The sequence below is a fragment of the Eschrichtius robustus genome, chromosome X (genome assembly GCF_028021215.1).
Source record: "Eschrichtius robustus isolate mEscRob2 chromosome X, mEscRob2.pri, whole genome shotgun sequence".
Classification (NCBI taxonomy): domain Eukaryota; kingdom Metazoa; phylum Chordata; class Mammalia; order Artiodactyla; family Eschrichtiidae; genus Eschrichtius; species Eschrichtius robustus.
This window is the reverse complement of record NC_090845.1, coordinates 134,407,874-134,427,878: the sequence shown is the minus strand read 5'-3', so window position 1 is coordinate 134,427,878 and position 20,005 is coordinate 134,407,874. Positions and strand designations below refer to the sequence as shown.

Below are 20,005 nucleotides of genomic sequence, written 5' to 3'. Positions count from 1 at the left end.
GGGAAGCCCCACGTATAAGGTTTGTTTTTTTTTTTAAAGACTTTTTAAAAAAATTATTTTTGGCTGCATTGGGTCTTCGTTGCTGTGCGCGGGCTTCGCATTGCGGTGGCTTCTCTTGCTGCGGAGCACGGGCTCTAGGTGCACGGGCTTCAGTAGTTGTGGCACGTGGGCTCAGTAGTTGTGGCTCGTGGGCCCTAGAGCACAGGCTCAGTAGTTGTGGCGCATGGGCTTAGTTGCTTCGTGGCATGTGGGATCTTCCCGGAACAGGGCTCTAACCCGTGTCCCCTGCGTGGCAGGCGGATTCTTAACCACTGCGCCACCAGGGAAGCCCCATGTATAAGGTTTTGATTGAACATCTATTTTCCATTCTCTTGGGTCTACATCTCCGAGTGGAAGTGCTGCGTCGCATGGGAACTCTGCCTAGCTTTCCAGGACCCGCCACACTGTTCCCCATGATGGCTGCCCCACCTCTGTCCCACCAGCAGTGGGTGAGGGCCAAGCGCAGTGCTCTTGCCTCCCTCCAAGCAACCCTCAACGCAGCCTCCTTTAAGCGTGAATCCCATGTTGTTTCCATCCTGCTGAAAACCCTTCAGTGGCTTCTCATTGCTTCTGAAGTCCAGGCTCTGTAAGCGAGGCCCCGCCCTTCCCCCTGCACTTGGCATTGATATCCTGCATCTTGCTCCTGGTTCACCCCTGGGCCTCTGCACAAGCGTTACCCCCTCCTAGAAGGTCTAGAAGCACTGTGTCCCCACTGCTCCTTGCCCGGCTGGCTCAGGACTCTTCCTCCTCCGTGTCCCCTGCCAGCCCATTTGGCAGCTCGCTGTTTTTCTCTCAGTATCTCTCTCGGAGCTCATCACGGGTGGACCGGACCTTGGTCCTCTCCTCTCCAGCCTGGCACAAGGTCGGGCTGGGTCCTCTTCCGGCTCAGCCATTCTTTTTTTTTTTCAACAGCTTTATTGGAGTATAATTGCTTTACAATGGTGTGTTAGTTTCTGCTTTACAACAAAGTGAATCAGTTATACATATGCATATGTTCCCATATCTCCTCCCTCTTGCATCTCCCTCCCTCCCACCCTCCCTATCCCACCCCTCTAGGTGGTCACAGCCATTCTTTTTGTGACATGTTGCTGGCGCCGCCTGCCCACGGCCGTGTCTGCCGGAGAACGTGCAGGGCAGCATCTTCGGCTGGGGGTGGGGCTCAAGGCTCCTCCTCCCCACCCAGGCCACTGCGGCCCCTCCCGCCTCTCCCCCAAGCCCCTCCCCCAAGCCCCGACGGACAAAGAGGCTGGGAGGCAGGACTGCACTTTCCACAGGAGGTTTTACTGAGGAACTGAGGGAGGTTCCCCGATCCGAGGGCTGACGGCCTGAAAGGCACACGGCGGCGCGGCGGCGGGGTCTCCCCCTCGGGTGGGGGCCGTCTTTGCAGAGACAGCTTCCCCACTGACCCCTCCTTGGCACTGAACTGGGCACAGCGGTGCCCTCACGCCCGGCAGCCCCAGCGTCCCTGCGCCCCCCGCCTGGCCCGCCCCCACCCACGCCCTGGCGGTTGGCAGTGTAGGCTGGTGGGGTGGCGGGCTGGCTGGGGGCTGGCTGAGGGGCCCAGGCCACCTCCCCCGCTGGCAGGGTGCTCACGTTGGCGCCGGAGAGGGCTACAAAGAGGAATGCAATAAATTACCTTGAAGGAGAGAGGGCTGGGGACGGAGGGGGACGGGACTACATTCCTGTCATTGCTCGGTAGGAAATGCTGTGCAATTCTTTCTCCCGAGGGCTCTTTGGGATGACTGGTGGGGAGAAGGGGCACAGATGAGGAGGCCCTGCCTCATCGCGGGGCCCACTTGGCCGTTTTTATGGCAGTAAGGGTGTTCCGGGGAACGGGAGCCTCGGCAGGCCACTGGGACGATGGCAGTAGAGAGATGGACCGGCCGCGATGTCTCCAAGGGACCGCAGAGGAGGGAATGGGAGGACTCCAGACTCAGGAGGAGGCGCTGCCCTGCAGACACCAAGGCTCCTGGGCACGGGCTGGTGCTGTGAGCGGGGCCGCGCCTCTGGCCCCTCTCCCCTTCCACTCGCCCGGGTCCCAGTCTGGTGGGGCTGGGAAGTGGGCACGGGTTTCGCTGGCTGTCCTCTGGGAAGCCTGGGAGGACGGCAAAGCATGCAGGGTGGGCCCGCAGCGGGGCGGGGGCGGGGTGGGGGGAAGCTTGGTGGGCAGGCGCTCCGTTTCCTTCACATGATCCGAGGGCTCGGTGTGGGGCGTGGGCCAAGGGCTAAGAGCCAGGGCCGTCTGTCAGGTGGCAGCGGCCTGGAGGACTCCGGGGCCTTGGCCCAGGATCTGGCAGAGCTCCTGGAGGCGCCGCTGCATCTTGGGGATGCCCGCCAGCTGCTGCTCGAGCCGCTGCTTTTCCTCAGTCAGGCTCAGGCGGGCGGCGGAGTCCAGCTTCTCGAACTTCCAGCCACCCTCCCCGTCGAACTGTAGTAAGTGTGTGTGGTACTTCCTGTACCAGGAGAGGGAGCGGGAGGTTGTTTGGCAGCACTGCCCCCTCCCCAGCTGCAAAGCCACGGGCGCGTCGCTCACCGGAAGGGAGGGCACCTACCACAGGGAGGGTCGGTGGGTGATGGAAAGCAGGGCGATGCCTGCATCCTTGGCCGCCTGGAAGATCTTGCCTTCCACGTCGATGCTCACGGCACTGGTACATTCATCCAGGAGGGCGTACTTGGGCCTTGGGGGTGGGGGCTGAGTGGGTGAGCCTGTGGACCCTCCAAGGCCAACAGCCCGGGCCGGCCCCAGGCCCCAGTGGGGGCGGGAAGCCTGATCTGCGTGCTGACCCCCGTCCTTGCGGTCCCATCCCTGCTGGGCCCTGGGGGGGCAGGGCAAGGCCTCCTGGTGGCGCTGCCCTTCCTACTTAAGGGGGTCCCAGGGAGCACCCAGGGAGCACCCTTGTCTCTGCCGCCGGCTCGGAGGACTCCCAGTGCCCGAGGGAGCACGACCACTCAGGGCAGCGCGGCTCACCTGTGGTAGAACATGCGGGCCATGCCAACTCTCTGCTTCTCGCCCCCGGACAGAACGTCCTTCCAGTCACACACGGCCTCCCAGCCTGGCAGGGGACAAAGGTCGCCGTTCAGTTCAACAGGGGCCGGGCAGCACGGGCAGAGGGCCCGGGCCACCACGATAGCGGAACACGGCAGCGCACGTGACTCAGGGAAAGGCTGTCCACTGGGGACGTGTGCTCTGGGTACCTGTCCGTCTGTGGGGACACCGGAATAGTTCAAAAGAGTTGGGACCAGAATTACATCCCCTCCAAGAAAAGATACATGGGAGCCCTCACCCGCAGGGCATAAGAATGCCACTGCATTTGGAGACAGGGTCTTTACAGAGGTGATCGAATTAAAGTGAGGTCACCGGGGTGGGTCCTCATCCAATGGGACTGGTGTCCTTATAAAAAGGGGACATTTGGAGACGCAGACACGCACAGAGGAGAGACGACGTGAAGACACAAGGAGCAGATGGCAACTCCAAGCCAGGGAGAGAGGCCTGGAACAGACCCTCCCTCACGGTCCCCAGAAGGAACTGCCCCTGCCCACGCCCCTGGATCTTGGCTTCCCGGCCTGCACAACGGGAAGACGGTATGTCTCTGTCGTTTGCCCCACCCAATCTGTGGCGCCAGCAAACTCACACAGGGCCTAATGGGGTGCTAATGAAGTGCCAGTGGGCATCAAACAGTCATGGCAGAGCCTCAAGGATGGCTGCGATGGGCTCTCCAGAAGGCTTCTCACCCCCAGGCGCCAGGCCTGTGCGTCCCTGCTTGGCAGAGCACGTCAGCGAGGCTCAGGAGGCGAGTGGGTGATTCATCGGAAACGCCTCCTCGCCTGCTCCCTCCACTGCCTTCCCAGAAAACTAGCGATTTTGGCAGGGCATGTGGCCACACACAAAAAAGACAAAATCCCCCAGCTTGCCTTGATGAGAGGTTTAACCACAGGACTGAATTCTGGCCAATGGGGTATAAGTGTAAGTGTTACACACGTGGCAGCTTCTGGAACTTTCTTTAAAAGACAGACGGCATTCACTCTATGATTTGCACACCCCCCCCCCCCACCGCCCCTGCCACTTTCTCCATCCTATGGCCTGGGATATGATGTGATGCCGGAGCAGCCACCTTGGACCGCGAGGTGACCTTGGGAAAGGAAGCCACATATAGCAGAGTGACCTGGGGGCCTTCGTCGAGTGGGGCTGCCCCCACCAACTGCGGCCTGCCTTCCTCAGGACTTCTATGTCACGGTAAGATGAACGTGTAAATTATTTCAGCCACTGTTGGCTGATGGTTCTATGACTCACAGCTGAACTCGATGCTAATGGGTGTAATGGCCGACCTCAGGGGCCCCAGGCACTCAGGGGTGTGTGGAGCCCAGCAGGAGGGGTACACTCCCAGGGCGAGCGAAAGAGGCCCGACCAGGCCAGGGGGAAGCTGGGGATGAAGCTTTGCAGGGACCATGGCAAGCAGGGCAGGCCCGGGAGGAGCAGCCCCACTGAATCCACCGCCTGCGGCCCCCTTTCTGCACAGGTGACAACACCTGGGAAGGACTCTCATGAGTCATCTGCCATGTCCTGCAGAGCCCCCATGGGTCTTCACAGGCGCTCTTTCATTTACTGCTGGCACTGAGGTTGAGACTGGTGCCTGGCCCCTTCTACAGGTGGAAAGCATCTCAAGAGGTCAGGTTTTGCTCAAGGTCAAGCTGCCCCTTGGTAGCCTAGGTAGGACTTGGAGCTCTGCCGCTCAGCTTTCAGTATAAAAATCCAAAATCTGGCAGCTGGGCCGCACTCTCCTCTTCCGCCCCTCTGGGCACGATAGGCAATTAAAGACCAACCTGAGAAGTCCCCAAGCGATGCGTTCTCTGGCCATCGGCCTGTCCCTCCCTCCTGCGGTCTCTTCCCAGGGGACACACCTCCCAGGCTCGAGCCAGACACGTGGGTGGGCAGGCGTCCCCTCCACCTCTGCTCCCGCCATGCACACTCCAGGCTGCCCTGCCCACAGCCGTGCTCTGCCCTCTCCCTGAAATGCATAACTGACCTGTCGCTTCCCTGCCTGGCCCAAGAGGCAGCCTGAAATGCATAACTGACCTGTCGCTTCCCTGCCTGGCCCAAGAGGCCCTGCCTGCCACGGAGCCCAGAGCCTGGAGAGGGTGCCCCGCTGGATGGCCCCCGCCAGGCTTGGCTCCCTTCCTGAGTGGAGCGCACTCAGGCCGTCTGGGGCCGCCGCTTCCTGTCGGTCCTCCCCAGGGGGCGGGGCTCTGCAGGCCACAAAGCACTTCGGACTCCCGAACGTCAGTTGGGGTAGTCTTCCTCCCTCGGGGGCCAGGAGGGAGGCACGGGCAGGGGCAGCGGCAGGTTCCCCGGCTGAGCCTTGGGACAAAGGACGATCGATCGATGGCTTCCCCTGTGGCACTGATGAGTGGGGTGCCCCTCCTCCTACCTCCTTCCCGCTGCAGGATGTGGTTCAGGTGCACGATGTCCAGAATGGCTTCCAGGTGCTGCTCTGAAAAGCCCTTCCTTCGCATGTCCTCCACCGAGTCCGGGTAGATCACTTGGTCGCGCAAGGAGCCCACAGACATGTAGGGCCTGCGGGAGAGCCACGTGTCCACCGAGGGCAGGGCAGCCCGGCTTCCCTGCCGACGCCCTGTGCCCGAGCAGGCTCCGCGTGGGCCCTGCCTGCGTGAGAGGGGCTGGCCGGAAGGCCGCCGCGCAGCGTGCCGCGCCCACCCACTCCCACACGCACGCACACTCAGCTTGCACGCACGCATCACGGCACACGTGCAGGTACTCGCCCACACACACTCATGCGTGCACACGCACCCCCCCGCTGTGAAGCCGCTGGGCGAGCGGGTTGGGGTGGAGTGGCAGCACCCTGCCGTCCTCTGCCCAGGCCTCAGGCCCTGCCACCTCCGGGACGTCAGGTTCCGCAGGTCAGGGGGGTGGGGGCGGACCTGGGGACTCGGGCTCCCTCCCTCCCCCCCCACCCCCCGCCGGTGGCCCCATCACCCCAGCGCTCACCTCTGGGGGACGTAGAACATGCGCTGGGGCGGGGGCTTGTAGAGCACGCCGCCGTAGGTGGGCCAGAGACCGCCCAGGATGCGGAACAGGGAGCTCTTGCCGCAGCCGTTGGGGCCCGTGATGAGCAGGTGCGTGCCCTCTTCCACCTGCAGAGGCAGCGGCCGTGGGACCCGGCCCGGCCCCCCCACCCGCGGCCTGCCTGACAGCCCCGCCCGCGCCCAGCACGCGCCGTCCCCCGTCTCTAGGTGAGGCATGGCGGCCCCGACATGCACCAGAGAGCAGGGGGCCAGCAGGAGGAGGGCCTGTTCTGCCACAGTCCAACAAACGGCTACGTGCCCCAGGAGGTCAACGTCAGCCTGCAGCCCAGCCACCCCACTTCACGTGGAAGCCAAGCGTCAAGCGCCTGAGGCCCCCCGTGAGCCGATTACATCGTGTCCACTGGTGTTCTGGAAACACCTGCTACAGGAAAAAGGCCGCCCGAGCAGGCGGGGAGCGTGCGGATGGCAGGGAGCCCGCCGTCCTCGGGGTGGGGAGAGCATGAGGCACGGAGTCAAGGCACGTGGGGTACAGCTCCCGCCGCCCACCGCCATGTGTGACACCACAGCAACCCTAAGGGCCTTCCAGCCAGTGCAGTCCTCGCGAGATCCCAGAGTGTGGCGGATACGCGCGTCCGTCTGCTTTATCTCGGTCAGTGCCATGGGTTGAACCGTATCCCCTCAAAGAGTCCTATGTTGGAGTCCTAACTCCCAGGACCTCAGAATGTGACCTTACTTGGAAATAGAGGCTTTGCGGATATAATGAAATTTAGATGAGGAGTGGGGTGGGCCCCTAATCCAGTGTGACCTGGTGTCCTTATAAATAGGAGACATTTGGACACAGAGGCACGTGCACAGGGAGAGTGCCATGTGAAGATGAAGGCAGGGGCTTCCCTGGTGGTGCAGTGGCTGAGAATCTGCCTGCCAGTGCAGGAGACACGGGTTCAAGCCCTGGTCCGGGAAGATGCCACATGCCGCGGAGCAACTGGGCCCGTGAGCCACAACTACTGAGCCTAAGTGCCGTAACTACTGAGCCCGCACGCCTAGAGCTGGTGCTCGACAACAAGAGAAGCCACCGCAATGAGAAGCCCGTGCACCGCAACGAAGAGTAGCCCCCGCTCGCGGCAACTAGAGAAAGCCCGCGCGCAGCCACGAAGACCCAACGCAGCCAAAAAAAAAAAAAAAAAAAAGATGAAGGCAAAACACCAGAAGCTGGGAGAGGCCTAGACACCCTGATCTGAACTTCTTTTGGTTGAGCCCCTCGTTTGCTGTTCCTCCTTCGTTAGACTATAAACTCCCCTGGGCAGGGCCCAGGCCTCCCTCCGTGCAGATGTGGGAGGGCTGGTTGGTCAGGCCCCGGCTCCTCTGTGTGCCTGGCTCCGGGAGAGCTGCCTCGGCCCCAGCCAGCTCCACGGCTGCCTCCCTTGTCTCCTTCCCTGCATCTCTCCGACCGCCCTTCTGACCCTATCACCTGGCTGATCAGGGCCAGGAACTGCTCCCCGTCCCCAACATCTCCCAGCCCCAGAGCCCAGCTCCACCAGCGGCTCTGCCAGGACAGAGCCCTTGCTCAGCTCCTGGTCACCCGTTCCTCGCCTGACCTCGCTCTCTAACCAGCTGCGCCCCTGCTCACCATGGCCTCTGAGCTTTGCCCAGCTGGGCTTCCACTGGGCCTGCCTGGAAGTCATTCACCCTGCATAAACTGGCCGTCAGTGGCAGCCCCACACCCCAAGGGTGACTACTGCCAGGGGCGATGGGCCTCGCACCACTGGCCTGCGTCCAGCCTCCAACTGGCTCTCAGATCCCCTCTCAGCACATCAAGGAAAGGAGCTCTAGGCACACTGGCCCTTCCTGCTCATTCCCTGCCTGGCCATGGCTTCCGCTGCCCTGGCTCCTCAGCGGGGCACATGTGGCCCGTGCAGGACCTGGACCCGAAGTCCCTTGGCTCCTCGTCCCTGCCCTCTTCTTCACCACGCTGCCCGCCTGCCCGCCCGGAGGCTCCTGGGTGAAGCTTCATGTCACCTCTACTCCCCCAGGGATGTAGACCTCTGCTCTACCTTTCCTGTGGCCCTCACTGGACCCGGGACAGCCGTCTAACCATGGATCTTTTCTTTTTTTTTTAAAGTTTATTTTGGCCACACTGGGCGGCATGTGGGATCTTAGTTCCCTGACCGGGGATCAAACCCGCGCCCTTGGCAGTGGAAGCGTGGAGTCTTAACCGCTGGACCACCAGGGAAGTCCCAAATCCGGGATCTCTGTAACCCTCTGGGGCTCCCCTGATTTACCTGTGGTTTACAGTGTCCAGCCTGGAGCTCAGGGAACATTAGTTGAATGAATGAATGAATGAATGAATGACTCCTGCACCCAGGACTCCCCTTCACTCTATCACTCCCTGACCCTGTCCAAAGCCCTGGCTGGGGACACAGGTCACTGGTGGATGTCTGCCCCCAGGGCATCCTCTCCACAGACAGATTGCGTAATGGTTGAGAGCCCTCCCAGTGGGCCAGGCTGCGCCCGGCACACACGCGCCCTGGGGGCCTCTCACAGCAGATCTGTGGGACCTCAAGCCCGGGTCAGTGGAATAGAATCTCTTTCATCACAGCTGGAGTTGGACCAGAGTCCCAAAGTCCTGGGCTACTCAGGGATAGGGGTGGGCGTGGGGTGCTGGCAACGACAGGGCCAGGAACCTTTGGGTGACTCCAGCCCAATCCAGGTAATCACTGGTCTCTTTTAATCAGCTCTGACTCCACTACCCCAGAACTAACAGTCAGTCAGAGACACGTCGGTCTTTCACCTTGAGCTTAGCCTGCCTGCCACGTAGACCTGGGGTCAATGGCTACTGGCAGTGCAGGCAGGCTGGCCGGGCTGGATGCTGAGGGCTGAGGTGGGTGCAGAAGGCCAGGCCCCGGGCCCCAGAGCTGGGCTCGGCCCCGCCCGTGCCTCCAGGTTGGGGCTCGCCTCCGCCCTTCGACCTACCCTGATGTTGAGGCTGGCCACCACCACCTCCCCCGCGGGCGTGACGATGGGGATGTCCTCACACACGATGCCCTGCTCCACATCCACCACTTGGCCTGGAGAGGGAACGCGAGGAGGGAGAGAAGGAGCAGAGCTCTCCGTCCACCTCCGGTGCGCGCCGTGTACCCCCAACCCGCGCCAGCGCACCAGTGTGCGGCCCAGGGGCCCTCGGGAATACAGTGCGGCTGCCCGCCAGCTGACTACAGCCCCCTTGCTGTGCTCCGGGCGGCGGAGGGGCAAAGCTGGTTCCCTGGCCCCTGGAACCCGAGCGTGGGTCCGCTCCTGTAGCCCCTCAACGCCACACCATCCGAAAGGCGGCTCCGACGCCTGGGGCCTCTTGCACAGCGCCCCAGCCCCTACTGGAGCTTCGAACTTTCTCTCGCTACCTGCGTGGGTGAGTGAGCCCCTTCGCTCAGGGACCACGCCCCCCTCTCTCGCAAAGGGAAACCCTGGCCGGGGCACCTGGAAGGGACTGGGCACGTGAGCGCGGTGGCCAGCGGCGACTGCTCTGAGAGGGAGGGCTGCGGGGGCCGCAACGTGCCCAGGAAGCCCTCCGTGGGGCGCCGGGCAGCCTGCTGCGGGAGGGCCGGGACCAGGGCGGCCTCTCTGGGGAGGGCACCCTTACCTCGGATCTGCAGGGACCCCTCCACACGGACACCGGACCTCACCACGGCCCCGGACCCCGCCTGAGTGTCCTCTGGCTCCCCGGGCCTCTTGAAACGGCAGTGCCGGACGTCTTCAAATACCTGGAACATCTCGTGGACCCGGGCTGTGTAGCCAGCCAACTCTGTCACCTGCAGGGAGTGTGACCCTGGCTCAGCCCCTGCCATTGGGGGCAGGGAGGCAGGGGAGACGGTAGGGGCAGGGGCTGGGCAGGGGTTACCTCCTTGTAGGACGCCATGACCCGCTCGATGGCGTCCGCGGCAGCTGTGAGGAGGTTGCGGGCGACGGTGAAGGCCTCCGTGCGCTCGCTCACCAGCTCCTCCCCCCTCGTCTGCAGGGCCGCCTTCTTCGCCACCTCCGAGTCTGCAGAGCACAGTGGGGCAGGGAGTGGCAAGGACAGTGGAAAATCCTAGCTGACCCACTGGGGGAGAGCGGAAGTCTGGCCAGCCAATGGTGCTCGGACAGCCGGGTATCCACATGCAAAAGAAGGACCCCTTCCCTGGTGGCGCAGTGGTTGAGGGTCTGCCTGCCAATTCAGGGGACACGGGTTCGAGCCCTGGTCTGGGAAAATCCCACATGCTGCGGAGCAACTGGGCCCGTGGGCCACAATTGCTGAGCCTGCGCGTCTGGAGCCTGTGCTCCGCAACAAGAGAGGCCGCGATAGTGAGAGGCCCGCGCACCGCGATGAAGAGTGGCCCCCGCTTGCCGCAACTGGAGAAAGCCCTCGCACAGAAATGAAGACCCAACACAGCCATAAATAAATAAATAAAATAAAGTAAAATAAAAAAGTTTCTTAAAAAAAAAAAAAAAGAAGGACCCCTACCGCACACCACCCACAAAAACTAACTCAGGGTGGAGCACCGGCCTGCACGGAAGAGCTAAGACTACACAACTCTTAGAAGAAAGCAGGGGTAAACCTTCGTGCCCTGGGATTAGGCATGGCTCCTTAAATACGACACCAAAAAGCACAAGTGACAAAAGCAAAACAGGTAAGGGAGCTTCGACAGACGTAAAAAGTTTTGGGCACCAAAGTAAATCATCCAGAAGGTGAAAACACAACCTACAGACTGGAAGAAAATATCTGCAGATCATATATCTGATAAGGGCCCAGGTCCCAGAATACATAAAGAACTTTTTCAATTCAACAATAAAGAGACAAACGAATCAATTAAACAATGGGCAAAGGATCCGAATAAACATTTCCTCTGTAAGATATACAAATGGCCAAGAAGCACAGGAAAAGATGTTTATTGGTCACCAGGGAAATACAAAATCAAAACTGCAATGAGACACCACTTCACACTCACTAGGATGGCTATAACTGAAAAGACAGTAAAAGTGTTGGTGAGGAAGTGGAGCAGTTGGGCCCATGAGACACCGCTGGTGGGGCTGAACGATGGTGCAGCTGCTGTGGAAGACAAGTTTGGCAGTTCTTCCAAATGTTAAACAGAGGGTTACCAAATGACCCAGCAATTCCACTCCTAGATGTACATATATCCAAGAGGAGTGAAGACAGAGGTCCACACAAAAAATGATACATGAGTATGCGTAGCAGCGTTATTCGTAAGAGCCGAAAGATGGAAACAACCCAAATGTCTACCGATGGATGAGCGAATAAACACAATGTGGTAGCTATATACATACAATGGAACGTTACTGAGCCATAAGAAGGAATAAAGTACTGATTAATCCTACAGCGTGGATGAATCGTAAAAACACGATGCTAAGCAAAAAAAGCCAGATACAGAAGGCCACATATCGTGTGATTCCATTTATATGAAATGTCCGGAAGACGCAAACCCATAGCGACAGGAAGATTAATGGTCGCTGGGGGCTGCCAGGTGGGGTGGGGAGTGACCACTAATGGGTCCGGGCTTTCTTGTTGGGGTGGTGACAATGTTCTAGACATAGTGGTGATGGTTGCACAACTTTGTGACTATATCAAAAACCACTGAATTGTACCCGTAAAAAGGCCTAATTGTATGGTATGTTAATTACATCTCAATAACGCAGATACTGTGTCCTGCACTACAACGGCAGCCCCTCCCGAGCCTCTCAAACAGGAATATCCCCTTTCAGACCTCCGGTCTACCCCGTGTCGCCCTCATCTCTCCCCTTGCTGCCGTATTCTGTGGCCATCCTCAGTACTACTATTTCTCCCTGAGAGCCTACTCCTGTCTTGACTTGCTTTTTTCTTTTCTGTCTCAGTTGACACCCCATGGTCGCTCACTTCAACCCTCTCTTGTCAATGGCCTTGACTCCCTTGACCGTTGGACCCCCCTAGAGGGGCAAGGTTTTTACACAAGGAATGTTCTGGAAATGGTGATGGGGAGCACGGGGGAGGCCAACTCTGAGGGCTAACTCTATCCAGGGGCATAAATGGATCTGAGGTTGGAGCCTCAAGGATGTGATGGTGGGGGTGGGCTGGGAAGGGCCAGGGAGTCAGGTCAGGGCAGGTGCAGTGTGGGGTGGATAGGGCCAGACAGCTGGCTAGAGCACCAGGAGTCCAGGGAACTGGGCGGGGGAGGGGAGTGGTGATTCTGACACAGTCTAAGGTCCCTAGGCAGGGGGGACACAAACCCTCCTCCCCGGACATCCTGAGAGCTGGAAAGGGACTGCGCACAAAGGGAAAGGGTCTGCGCGGGGGCCCTGGCAACAGTGGGCCCCTCCCTGGAGACAGCATAACCCTCTGCAGCTTTCCTCGGAGCCTTGGGGGCTAAGATGAGTGCCCCAGAGCCAGACACCTGATAGCTCTTCCCGGCCAGGCCGCCATGCCGGCAGGCCAGAAAGGCAAAGGTAGCTACACCTTCCCCTGTGGATAATCGCTTGCCTCCTCACCCGGTTCCCAGCACTCTCTGTGTCCGGTTACTGGGGACACAGCAGGGACAAAACAGACAAAGCTCTGGCCTCCTTGAGTTTAAAGTGGCAGAGCCTCTATAAGGCAGCCGCAGACATGGAGCAGACGGGCTGTTCAGCACTTTGAAGAGCAGCGAGGCGGGGGAGGGGGAGAGAAAGGCGGGGCGGGGGTCTCACCTAGAGGGTGCCTGTGAGCAGAGCTCCCATAGAGGGAGGGAGGGGCCGCGGGATGGCAGAGGAAAGAGCATTCCTGGCAGCACGAGAAGGAGCAAAGGGCCTGAGGCAGAAGCAGGCCTGGTGCTGCGGGCAAGGCCAGTGAGACAAGCGGAGTGAGCAAGGGGGATGGGAGCGGTCCACATGTTCACAGGTGACTGGCTACAAGGGCCGTGAGGGTGGGGACAGGAGCTCAGGGCTCTGAATCGCCCACAGAGCCCGACACAGCAGAGGCGCCAAAAAGTCCTAGGCCTTCAGAGGAGGCAGAGGCCTCGGGGACTAGACAGGCTGAGCTGTGCCCAGTGCCAGCTTCAGAGGGAAGCGGGCACAGGCACTTCCTCACAGAAACCACGGCTTGGTTTCCTCCTGGGTCCATTCCCATGCTCCTGGCCTAAATCAAGGCCACCCTCTGTGTAGGTCCATTGGTGGAAGCAATTACCCCCTCCAATTAGATCTTTCCTCTTAGGGGTCACCCAGAGAGGGACAGACAGCTGAGGGTACGGAAGCCCCAAGGGAGAGACACCAATAGGGAGAGAAACAGAGAGACTTCTGGTTCTGAAACACGCACGTCAGGCTCCCTCTCTTTACGTATATCTGAAAACCCTCTTACTACCAAACTGCATAAAATATGACACCTTTTAAATCAGAACTGTGCTTGCGGGAAAGCAAGGGAAATTCCCAGGAGTGAGAAGAGAAGCCAGTAGTCAGGTGCTCCTGTGACATCCCCAGAGACGGAGAAGACAGGGCTCCAGGTGCAAGGACCAAAAGGTCTCCTCTAAGAATCTGTAATTATGTGTCTGGGCTGCAAATTAATATCACCTGCAAGTGCGGGGACCCCCTCCTCCCCCAAGCAGAGAAGTTAACATGAAAGTGGCCTCCAACTGGTTCATTACCGGGGAGCCGCTTGGCTAAAAGTAAAGCAAATGTGCGCAGGGGAATCCTACCCTCCAGTTAGGCCGCAGAACCCACAACGACCGCAAGCAAAGAAGACCGGCAGATGGAAGATAAAGCTGGCTTAGACCCCCAAGAATTCAGACAACCGAATAGCTGCACAGAGACCATGGAATGAGCATGATTAATATGGTCGCCGGCAGAACTTTACAGAAATAGTCATTGAAATAAAAAACAATTCAAATTAGGGACTTCCCTGGCGGTCCAGTAGTTAAGGCTCTGCGCTTCCAATGCGGGGGGCACGGGTTCGATCCCTGGTCGGAGAACTAAGATCCCTCATGCAGCGCGGTGTGGCCAGAAAAAAAGGAAAATTCAAATTAGATGCCGCTGAAGAGAAAACTAGCAAATGCGTGAGCAAGAAAATCTGAGGGAACCTCCCAGAATTCAGCATAGATAGTGCTAGATGGGGAAAAGTGAAGAGAGACGGAGAGCCACAAAGGAGTGAGAAGCCCAACATGTAGTGAGAGTTCCAGAAGGAAAAAGTGAAAAGAATGAGAGAAGCAATATTTGAAAAGATAATAGCTGAGAACTTTCCAGAACAATGGAACAATCTGAGTATTCAACGGCCATACAACAAGTCTCAAGCCGAATAGACAGAAATGCACAGGCAAACGCTTCCTAAAGAAACTGCAGAAAAAGAGAAAAGTCTAACCAGGCAGACCACGCAGGCTGCTGAGAGCAGTTAAGCTGGTAACAGATTTTCCAACGGAGGTAACGGGATGTTGTCAATGGGCTGAGAGAGACCGAGCATCCGTCTCAACTCCCTCACCCAAATGAACTTCAGTTCGGGGGTAGGGGGGAGGATAAAGAAAGACATTTTCAGACAAGAAAATAATCTCGAAGCTCCACGATGAAAGCCTCACAGTAAGAACTTCTGAAGGACGGCTGTCTGAAGGAGGGTCACTGGGCCGCGGGGAAGGGCTGGGAAGCCAAGAAAGCAGAAACTCACAGGTGAATCTGAACACGCACCAACCGGATAAAGCAATGGCGAAGCTGTTGCCGGGGACATCAGCACGCCAGGCGGGCTGGTCCTGCAGTCCATGTGTTCTAAGTAAGGGCCCAGAGGAGGAGGAGCTATTGATTAACCCAGACTGTTCTCAAGTAAGCACATTAACCTTCGAAGGGCAACCACGAAAAGACTGCAAACAGAATGAATTCCTTGCAAACCAGCAGAGGAACAAAATGCGAATCCTTCCCGGTCCCCCCAAGGCCTTGGGGAAGAGGGCTCTGCCCTCGACAACCTGCAAGAGCTATTGTAGGCGTGGGTGGGAAAGCCAAAGCCCAAGCCAGGAAGGGGCTCCCTCGACGTACTTCCCCACCCTCCCACTTCCAAGATGAGCCGAGGACAGGGCCAGCTGTGCAAGGGTGCGTGCGCCTGGTGAAGGCTGTTCCTGAGTTGCAGTCCCTGAGCTTGGCCAAGTGGGACCAAGAAGCGTGAGATGCTGTAAAGGGGAGCCGCACACAGGGTGGCAGGCAGCGAGGAGCTCCGGGAGAGTGTGACCTGCCGGGTGCCCCCCGACCCCAGTAGAAAAGTCAGGTGGGCCGGCTGAGCACTGGGGCCCCCCAAGCCTAGCCCAGTGGTGCAGGAGGACAGGCCCCCTCTCACCTGACTCTGAGTAGCCGGTGGCGGTGATGATGGGGACGGCCACCATGAGCAGTCCCGAGGCGCTCCACACGTACTTCATGAGGAACTGCTCCAGCATGACGTACCACAGGCGCTCCAGCAGAATGAGGTTGATCTGCGAAGCCAGGTCCTGGTAGGAGTGCTGCAGCAGGGCCAGCTCCACCTGCAGGGATGGGGCACCGGAGACCCAGAGGCCTGGCGGTCAGTCCCACAGGGGTGACAGCGAGAGTCCCCAAGTGTCGCTCACACAGGCCATGCTGTTTGATGACCACGACAAGGTTGAGAGCCGGGGGTTAGGACTGGGCCACGTTTACAGGGGACAGGTCTCAAACTCGGGGGAGGTATGGGACCGACATCACAGCATTGGGGTACAGCGGCAGTGAAGGGGCTCACCCCCCCACCTCCCGAGGCCCGCGCTCATCCCGTTTCCGCTACCTCTTCAGCTGGGGTGCTTACCACACCCCTCTCTTTGCCCTGGACAGCTTCTCGAGACGGGCTGAGGGCAGCCACCTTGCCCATTTCTTTGGGCAACTGCTGGGGGGCTACCCTGAACTAAGCGAAGGACAGCACAGGAAAGCAAAAAGCGGTTGTTGGTTTTGAAGGACTTGGTTCAATAATCTCTACCTGCTCAGGCCCCGCCTCCCTCTACTTTCCCACAGTTCCTCTGGGTGAGAAACTTGCACTGCATTCTCCCACCAGAACCTGCAGGGCACACTCCCAAGCCAGCTCGTGCAGGCGTCGCCCTCAGTGGACAGCCCCACGCCCAAGCCAGCTGAGGACTCCAGCCCACCCACTCAGCAGTGAGTGGGCCTCCCCTGCCCTCCCCTTCCTGCACTGGCCACTACCTGCCATCTCAGGAGAGGGACCTGTGCAGGGCCTGGAGAAGAGACAGGAGGGGCGGGAGTGGGAGAGAAAGAGGCTCTCTGTGACAGCAGCAGTTAGACGGGCGGGGGGCTGTAGTGGTCAGGAAGCAGTCACAGCAAGGTGGCCATTGGGGCATAGATTTCTTGGTCGGGGGGCACATGCCCTAGCCCCGCCTTCCCACCCCTGACTGACAATAGCTGCCCAGCCTAGAACCGTTTCCTTTGCCAAGTGGTTTCACAGCTGACTCTCCATTTGATTCTCACCATGTCCCACTGTGTGTGTATTCTCATGTCCATTGCAGCCCAGATAGGCAAAGTGACCTGCCCCAGCTCACACAGCCTGGAGGTAGCAAGAGGTATGGAATTTGGATCACATTGGCTGAGCCATTAGGAGGACCAAATTCTTGAAAACGATGCTTCATGCTTCCAGTTATGAAGAAAGGTCTACCTAGGCACAAGCCAATGAGAGGCTGTGTGTGCTTGTATGCACGTGTCTAAATAAGCCTCCTCCCTGAGATCCCAATAACAGCAGAATACCCTGCTGTCTGCCCTCCAGCCAGTCACCTCTGCCCTAGCCTGTTGATCTGAGCCTGGGCATGGGGACATCAGCCAATGGGACTGAGGTGAGCCACCTGCCTACACAGTAAGGGCAATCAACCCACCCATGAAGGCCCATCACTCCACACTGCTTTCAGGCCTTTGGCTGAGGCCTAAACAGACAGGCTGTGGACGCTCACAAGGTCCCTCCCGCCCTGGCTGGTGAATCCTCCCGGTGAGCATGCAGTTTGCTGAAACTAGCCCAGAGGAAGTCCTTCAAGGAGCCAGTGATCTCTCTTCTACCCCCACCACCCAGGTCTGAGGCACCGCTCAGTGGCTCTGCCTCAAGCCGATCTCCTGTTCCTGAAATGAGCACGCCTACTCTGAGAACCCGGGCAATCCAGGCTCGTGCTGGGAGCTGGCAGGAGTGCTGGCTGGGGCTGACAATGTAGCTACGGGGAACGTGCCAAGTGCCTCACCCAAGGCCACGGCTGCCTGCCAAGGCCCTGCGGCCCAGAGGACAGGAGAGGAGGAGAGGGGGTTGCAGCTGCAGACCAGGCACTTTTTCTCCTAATCTGGAGCCCAGCCCATGCCCGGGATGCCCCCTATCTGCTCAGGAATAAACCCTTTTTAAAAATCAGAGACAAGCCTGCCTCTCTGCCTGAAGTGATGCGCGGCCAGTGAGACAAGGTCTGGGGCACAAGGCCACCTGACCCGGGGAGGACACATGGGCCTTCACGAGATGGATGCCATCGTGCCCCTCCCCCGAGAAGCACTGGGAAACCGAAACTAGAGTTGCAGAGAGCCTAGCCGGAGGCAGCCGCAACCCCAGGCACGAGGAAGGGGAGGGGCCGAGGCGAGATAAAGGGAGCACTGGCCTGGAGTAACCTTTCCCAGGCCCGGGCTACTGGCCGTAGCTGGCCCGGCCCCCCGACCCGGCCTGCCGGGAAGCTGCACGACTGGGACCCGGGCGGAAGGGCGGCCACGCTGGGGGCAGGGTGGCCGCCGGGCGGGCAGGAAGTGCGTCCTGCCGCAGTGGCGGCCTGGGCCCGGCATCCTGGGCCGGGGCCTCGCGAGGGAGGCGGCCAAGCCCACAGCCAGGCGGGCCTTCGGGCTCCGGATGGGGGAAGCCTTGACCTGGAGCGCTGAGCTCCGCCACCGCTGCGGCCGGCACGCTGCGTGCTGCTCGTTAACCTCCGCTTGGGCTGAGTCATGCCCATAATGCCCGCCTGCCCGGCCGGCCAGCTGGGCCAGAGGCCAGCCTTCAAAGGGTCTGGGGGCCCAGGAGGGGCCAGGCAGCAGGCCGCGTCCCCAGATGGCAGGAGCCTCCTTTCTGTTGGCTGCAGGCATGGGGCAACCAGGGAACTCTGGTCTCAAATTGCCAGGGTCCACAGCCCTAAGACCAAGAAAACTGAGGCGGAGAGGAAGCAGAAGTGGCCCAGGGCAGTCCCCACCCAGCCTTCCTGCTTCTCCATTACTGTGCCATCTGAGCTGCCCAAGGCCCTGGTTGGCCCACACCTCTGGCATCAGCCGCAGGCAGCCCTGGCTCTCCTGCCCCTGAGCCCCCAGCTACACGCTTTCCGGCACCCCAACCTGCCCCACCTCGTGGCCCCCATAGAAGGCAATCTCCTCCGAGTTGGCCACCACCCGGGAGTGCATGTAGCGCAACTCCCCCTTCCGCCGCGCCTCCTCTGCCACCAGCTCCCCGAACTTGGGTGAGAAGGCTCGCAGCACGTTGGCCGTGAGGAACACCACAAGGCCAGCGATGGCCGAGGGCCAGGCTGTGCCGGCCCCGCGGGAGCGGGCCACTCGAACCAGGGTGTAGGTGGTCACAGCCACGTCCAGGAGCGGCTTGGTCAGGTTGGAGTAGAGGTGGGCCACGGAGGCGGCAAAGGCCACCACATCCTCCGTCAGGGACTGGTCCGGGTTGCGGAGCCGCCCGTCCATGTTGCTGACCCGGTAGTAGGTCTGCTGGGAGAAGTAGAGGCTGTAGGCGTGGGCCACCAGCCGGCTGCGGAACGCCAGAGCCAGTCGGCCCTCTAGGTAGCGGATGGCGCTGTTGACGAAGGTGGCGGGGAGCGCGATGAGGAGCCACTGCAGGAGCTGCCAGCCGAAGGCCCGGGGGTCCTTGCGCACGATGCAGCGGGCCAGCCGGCCGTCCAGGCGGGCCACGTACACCGACAGGAAAGTCCGGCTCACCAGGGCGGCTGAGTGCAGCGCCAGCAGCCCCGTCTCCCGGCACAGGATCCTGGGGAAGAGCAGCCTCAGGAGCCACAGGAGTCGCTGGAAGAACACCCGGTTGACACCGGCCTTGGCCGCTGCGCCCACCGTGGCCCCGGAGGCCTCCTGCGGGGACTCCCCAGCCGGCGTCTGAGGGCCCCTGGCCGGAGCCAGGCACTGCCGCACCAGGGGGTAGATTTTGTGGGCTCCATAGGCCGTGAGGGCCAGGACCACAGCTGTGCGCTTCAGCGTGGTCACCCGCGAGGGCCGGGGGGTCGAGAGCACCGTCATGTCACCTGGGCTGGACTCACGGGGCTGGGACTGGTGCCTGAGGCAGCAGAGGAGGCAGGTGGCTGGAAGGGTGGTGGCTCTGACCCCAGGCTCGTTGTCTAGGCAACTGGAAACCTCGCAGTGGTCCCTGAGACTGTCGCTTTAGGCCACCCGGGTGGTGCTGGGCCCCCTGGTGCGGTGGGCTCAGGGCCCTCCAGGGTCGCGGCCTCTTCAGGCAGCCGAGGTGGAGGAACTTGTCAGTCCCCTGGTCCCTGGGGTCAGAGCCTCCAGAGGTCTCGGGCAGAGAGGGCGTCTTTTCCTCTCCACCTCCTCCTCCCCTGGTGGCGCCCCTCCCCCGGGGCACCGGGCGCGTCCGTCCGCTCCGCAGCCTGGCTGAAGCGACTGTGACTCCGCCACCCGCCCAGAATCCCCACCTACCCACCCACCCTTCCCCAGGGTGAACTCGGGGGAAGGGGAGGAGGCGGAGGAGGGGTGGGAGGCGGAGGAGGGGTGGGAGGCGGAGCCAGGGCGCGGGGCGCCCCACCCCGTTCTCGCCCCACGGTTGGGCCCCGCCCCCTCCCCGGACCACAGAGACGTGGGAGGACCGCGCGGGCTAGAGAAGCTGCACCTCGCCTTCCCGCCAAGGCCTCGCCCCGTCTCCCCGCGCGCCCGAGGCGCAGCTTCTTCCCCAGTCCTGGGCGTCGGAGCCTCGGCTCGG

At 60.6% G+C, this 20,005-nt stretch overlaps 1 protein-coding gene across 2 annotated transcripts; it reads right to left on the bottom strand.

Annotated features, from left to right (window-relative positions):
- Positions 1-1,299: 1,299 nt before the first annotated feature.
- ABCD1 (ATP binding cassette subfamily D member 1) lies at positions 1,300-19,957 on the bottom strand. Of its 2 annotated transcripts, none has more exons than XM_068533189.1 (10): positions 19,916-19,957; positions 15,380-15,560; positions 9,974-10,116; positions 9,716-9,884; positions 9,052-9,146; positions 6,044-6,189; positions 5,466-5,611; positions 3,008-3,092; positions 2,592-2,717; positions 1,300-2,492 (listed from the first exon to the last, which is right to left on the bottom strand). In XM_068533189.1, exons 2-10 carry the CDS (start codon positions 15,474-15,476, stop codon positions 2,285-2,287), a joined length of 1,215 nt encoding a protein of 404 aa, XP_068389290.1. In that variant the 5' UTR covers positions 15,477-15,560; positions 19,916-19,957; the 3' UTR covers positions 1,300-2,284. The 2 variants fall into 2 exon arrangements, with proteins under 2 accessions (XP_068389290.1, XP_068389289.1); XM_068533188.1 differs by lacking the exon at positions 19,916-19,957 and adding an exon at positions 18,400-19,697.
- Between the last annotated feature and the right edge of the window lie 48 nt (positions 19,958-20,005).